At 46.1% G+C, this 6,232-nt stretch overlaps 1 protein-coding gene across 1 annotated transcript in view; it reads right to left on the reverse strand.

Annotated features, from left to right (window-relative positions):
- The window catches only part of LOC106816606 (non-lysosomal glucosylceramidase-like), a 26,477-nt gene extending 24,403 nt beyond the window's left edge, over positions 1-2,074 (reverse strand). The window contains exon 1 of the mRNA XM_014821227.1: positions 1,743-2,074. Coding sequence (XP_014676713.1) covers positions 1,743-1,915 — 173 coding nt within the window. The 5' untranslated portion in view covers positions 1,916-2,074. The remainder of the gene's footprint in view (positions 1-1,742) is intronic.
- Between the last annotated feature and the right edge of the window lie 4,158 nt (positions 2,075-6,232).

Consider the following 6,232-nt stretch of genomic DNA (forward strand, 5'->3'; position numbering starts at 1 on the left):
CCTCGATCCCTTCCTCTCTCCCTCTTTCATTCACTCACTCCCTCCATCCATCTCTCCCTCACTCACCACCTCGATCCCTTCCTCTCTCCCTCTTTCATTCACTCACTCCCTCCATCCATCTCTCCCTCACTCACCACCTCGATCCCTTCCTCTCTCCCTCTTTCATTCACTCACTCCCTCCATCCATCTCTCCCTCACTCACCACCTCGATCCCTTCCTCTCTCCCTCTTTCATTCACTCACCACCTCGATCCCTCCCTCCCTCACTCACCACCTCGATCCCTCCCTCTCTCACTCACTTACCACCTCGACCCCCTCCCTCCCTCCCTCCCCACCTTCTCTCCCTCGTCCTCTGCCACCTCCTACCCCTCCTCCTCCTCCACCATCTTCTCCACCACCTTCTCCCCCTCCTCTACCTCCTCCACCTTCTCCCACTCTCCTCTACCTCCTCCACCTTCTCCCACCATCCTCTACCTCCTCCCTCTTTTATTTTCTCCCCCTCCTCTACCTCCTCTCTCCCCTATCTCCCCACTCCTCCTCTTCCACCACATTCTTCCCCTCCTCTACCTCCTCTGCCTTCTCCCACCATCCTCTATCTACTCCCTCTTCTACCTTCTCCCTCTCCTCTACCTCCTCCACCTCCTCCCACCATCCTATACCTCCTCCCTCTTCTACCTTTTCCCCCTCCTCTACCTCCTCTCTCCCCTATCTCCCCACTCTTCCTCCCCTCCACCACATTATCCCCATATCAGATAGATACCAGGGTACGTTCCGGCAGTACCCTGGGGGACATAGACCCTATGAGCCTTATAGTTATATATAACTTATAAGTTATACTTAGTCTATGATAGAGCTCAGTGGTCAAGGCTATCAGTTAACTTCCTCTAGCGTGTGCACCGCGATGCGAATAAGAACACATTTTCTAGCTGTTATCCGCACAGCCGCGGTGCGAACAGTCACTATGCGTTTTTCACAGTTCCTCAACAAAATCGCGTTAAAAATATGTCTAGAGAATTACCAATGCATAGTTAAAAAAACATAGCTACACATTACTAGGTTAATTAACTTTAACAGAGACGTATTCAGGGGTAGAAATTAACTTTTGAACAAGGGCGTCCCTTGCCCTCAAAAAGAGGGAGTCCATAGCAAAATGAGGGAGTCCGCAGTCTAGAGTTCAAAACTAAAGATATTAACAATAACGTGTGTGCTTATTTTGAAGATTCATGCGGTTGCACGTCTGCCAAATTGTCTTTGGACATTTGCTGAACGAATACAATTCCGCGAGGTCGTGCTCTGGAACGAACTAGTTACTATTAGTATAGCAGAATTTTCAGGGAGTCACATGGACTCCTGCATATATATGTCAAATTAGCCCGACCAGGCTGTGCGACCGATTGTCTATACCGAGGTCTTCTGACCCTAGCAAGACCGTTTCTTGGAGCTATAATGACGTCAAATCAGGGAGTCCGACAGAAAATCAGGGAGTATTTGACTCCGGACTTGCATCAATTTTGCACTCTGTACATATTTTTTGGGGGTTCGAATAGGCTGTAATTGTAAATGCTATAATCATGACAATTGTCATCATGACATGTTCATGAATCATGTTATTAATAATTAATAATATATTATAATCACGTTGATTATGAAATATGAATCTGATTCATTGATTATTATTGCCATATAATTAAATCATGACAATGCGAAATAAATATTACTAATAGTAATACTAGTATTACTAACCTTACAAACATCCACATCAATGACATTATCTCACGGACTCGTGGTCGATCAAATGGTTTCCACTTTTCTTTAAACTGATGATCTAGCCGTAACCGCCAACCTGCAGCTGGAACGCCATCGGAAGTAAATTCCGTAGAGGAAAGCCTCTCATTGTTATTACGGGTTCCAGACATTACCGGCGAAGAGGGATTGTAACCAAAGTGAAGTGGTATATTTCCGCAACAGCCTCAACAGGGTGAATCTCGACTGGGGTAGAGTAGAACAGCCAGGAAAATCGATTAATTTCGCATTTAAACAGAAATAACTAGGCCCTACCTCACAGTCACACGACTCACACCTATATAGATGCACAAAATAAACATGCAAAATGAGGTAGGTGTGCGTTTTCCACTATCCAAAGATCTACGTATAGAAGGAAAGGAGGCCGATTGGCTATGCACTTGTGATGTGACGGCGCCATTTTAGATCGAGTTTAGAAGCTTTCGCTGTGCGTGAGATTGGAAATTTTTAATTATAGAAAAACTCATATTGGTGTTTTGTTATGAAATTAATGATTATGCTATTATAGTATACTCTAGAGATAATTAAGTAGCAAACCTAGCTGTGTATGCGGTGCAGGAGTATCAACAGCTTACACATGTAAGCATGCGTTATAGATAAAAGTTTATTCACCATCCTCGCATTTTCTACGTAAACAACTATTCTTATTATTATCATTATTATCGTTATTTTTTATTATTATTATTATTATTACTAAATTCTTATTTTACATATCTCAACTGCAAATACATGCATCGAAAACGGTCTTTTCTGTGGAGAAAAGGTCTGATATATAAGCTGTAATGGTGCATGAGCGGTTAAAATAATAATTTTTTTCCAAGTAATAGAGTAAAATACAACGCTATATAACACAAGGGCAAAAATCAATACAATAACGACAGACCTTTCTGTAACAGTAAAACGATTAAGATATGCTACAGAACCATTCTACAGACATATGCACTCACACACGCGCGCTGACTCTCATACACCCCCCCCCCACACACACACACACAGAAACGCGCGCGCGCACGCACGCACAGGCGCGCACAACCACACACGCGCTCGCGCACGCACGCACGAACGCACAGGCGCACACGCACACACGCACACACGCACACAAACGCACGCACACAAACACGCACACAAATGCACGCACACAAACACACACTCAGCCTGCACGCACACAAACGCAAACACACAAACACGCACACAAACCGCACGCGCACAAATGCACGCACACAAACACGCACTCAAACGCACGCACACAAACGCACTCACACAAACATGCACACACTCGCACGCACACAAACGCACACACACATACACATACACACACACACGCACCACACAACACACACACACACACACACACACACACACCACACACACACACACACACACACACACACACACATACACGCGCGCGCGCGCGCGCGCGCGCACGCACACACGCACGCACGCACACACACATACACACACAATCAAATGAGATACGCGTTGTTATTCAAAGGTGTAATAATCACAGACAACGAATACTAAGTAGCAGCTAGCGCGCATAGTTTCAGACAGTGTAGCAGCTGCTTGACATTTTGTCTGAAATATACACGGTATTTTGTCTTCGTCGCAATAGCCGTGGAAAAATGAACATGATAAATACAACGTAATTGTCTAAAAAAAGACGATCAAATATAATGGGTGACTCGATCTTTGTTTCAAGTGATACCAGAAAATATTGTTCTATCTCGGGCAATATATTCTAGTATCGCCATCAAACTTATCGAATATCGTTATTAATAATTATTATTTCAGATAGAGTCACATGTTTCACACCAGCAACTAATAATAGAAGCTGATGTGTGCATGCGCTAGTGTGAGTGCACGCTGGCACACGATATCATGAAAACAGACTGCGAATTAGGTAAACGACCCAAGTATAACAAACTATAACACACACACACGCACGCACGCACGCACGCACGCACGCACGCACACACACACACACACGTGGCACGCGACTGCAGCTACGTGTACGGCGTATGTTCTGTGCATACGAAGATTTCATGCAATGAGCGTCTCCATGTTACGTAACTTCGTGATACTTGGCATTTCAGGTATGTGCATTGAATTAAATCGGCTTATCTCGTCTTTCTTTGATTTGTAGTATATACGTTGGATTCATAATGTTTAGTTTAGGTAGTTAATTATGGGGCGCCAAGTGTAGCATGGACTGCGATTATTGTTACGAAATCAATGATTTTGTAACGAAATCAAAGTCCTACAAGTGATTTCGTTACGAAATCAATACTTGTGAGTAGATTTCGTTACGCAAATCAGTACTGCGAGTGATTTTTACGAAATCAGCTTACTGCGAGCTGATTCGTTACGAAATCAGCTACTGCGAGTGACTTTCGTGTTACGAAATCAGCTACTGTGAGTGATTTCGTTACGAAATCAGCTACTGCGCAGTTCGTTCGTTCGAAATCATCCTACACTTTGCCGGCGCATCGGGCGCGCCAAGTGTCGCATGACTGATGTTCGTTACGAAATCACATGTGGGCGCAAGTGTAGATGGGGTACGTGCGTGTACCGCGTTACGTGGGTGTAGTCTGCTGTGTATGTGCGTGTACCCGCGTGCTTACTGCGTTGCACCGTGCGTGTACGTGGCGTGTATCTGCGATGATACCGCGTAGTACGTACGTGCACCCACATAAACCCGAGTATACACGCACGCTAAACCCGGGTATACTCGCACGTACACGGAGATATCCACGTGCACGCGGGTAACACTCAAGTCAACGCTGGGTACGGAGAACACGCACGTACACCGCACCGTACCATACACGCGGGTACACGCCGAGATACAGCGCCACGTTACACGCACGTGCACGCGGGCACACGCACGTACACGCACGTACACGCACGTACACGCACGTACACGCGGGTACACGCACGTACACGCACGTACACGCGGGTACACGCACGTACACGCACGCACACGCAGGTACACGGACGTACACGCAGGTACACGCACGTACACGCGGGTACACGCACGTGCACCCACGTAAACCCGGGTATACACGCACGTACACGGAGATACACGCACGTGCACGCGGGTACACGCACGTGCACGCGGGTACACGCACGTACACGCACGTACACGCACGTACACGCACGTGCACGCGGGTACACGCACGTACACGCACGTACACGCGGGTACACGCACGTACACGCGGGTACACGGAGATACACACACGTACACGCACGTACACGCGGGTACACGCACGTATCCCCATGCTACATTTGGCGCCCTATTGATTTCGTAACGAAATCACTCGCAGTAGCTGATTTCGTAACGAAATTACTTGCAGTAGCTGATTTCGTAACGAAATCACTCGCAGTAGCTGATTTCGTAACGAAATCACTCACAGTACTTGATTTCGTAACGAAATCACTTTGTAGACTTGATTTCGTTACGAAATCAATGATTTTGTAACGAAATCAAGTCATACGACACTTGGCGCGCCGGCGCGCCAAGTGTCGCATGATTTCGTAACGAAATCACTTGCAGTAGCTGATTTCGTAACGAAATCACTTGCAGTAGCTGATTTCGTAACGAAATCACTCGCAGTAGTTGATTTCGTAACGAAATCACTCGCAGTAGCTGATTTCGTAACGAAATCACTCGCAGTAGTTGATTTCGTAACGAAATCACCTTGTAGACTTGATTTCGTTACAAAATCATTGATTTCGTAACATAATCAGTCATGCTACACTTGGCGCCCCATAGTTAATTAATTACTGCGCTGCTTTATAGCAATGTATAAATTTACGTCTTTATTGGATAAACTTTGATACTCGAAATTAAGTTCTGCGCTATAGGTAAAATTTATGGACAATACTTTTGTCGTGTTTACTCCACACCGTCGCTGGCGAATCTGTGACTAGCGACGGATGGGCATAACAACGTAATGACTTAATTAGCAACCAACTAATCCGCCGCGTGTACGTCTTAGCATGAATCGTTCATTAATTACGCTGCATAATGAACGTAAACCAGTCATTAAGCAGCGCAGTGACGTTTCGTACCCACTCGTTGCCGTCAGACTAATGGGTGTTTGTTTCTAGTAGCATGGACCATCAACACAGCGAACGGTGTCCCAATGCTAAACGTGAAGATCGACGACCACATGCTGGTTGCTGTACGAGTTGCGACGGGTACGGTACGTGTTGTTACGGTTACGGTACGTGTTGCATTACGTGTTGCAACGGTTACGGTACGTGTTGTTACGGTTACGGTACGTGTTGCAACGGTTACGGTACGTGTTGCAGTACGTGTTGCAACGGTTACGGTACGTGTTGTTACGGTTACGGTACGTGTTGTTACGGTTGCAGTACGTGTTGCAACGGTTACGGTACGTGTTGTTACGGTCCTCTCATGTGTAGCAATT

The sequence above is a fragment of the Priapulus caudatus genome, unplaced genomic scaffold (assembly GCF_000485595.1).
Source record: "Priapulus caudatus unplaced genomic scaffold, Priapulus_caudatus-5.0.1 Scaffold1430, whole genome shotgun sequence".
In the NCBI taxonomy this organism is placed as follows: domain Eukaryota; kingdom Metazoa; phylum Priapulida; class Priapulimorpha; order Priapulimorphida; family Priapulidae; genus Priapulus; species Priapulus caudatus.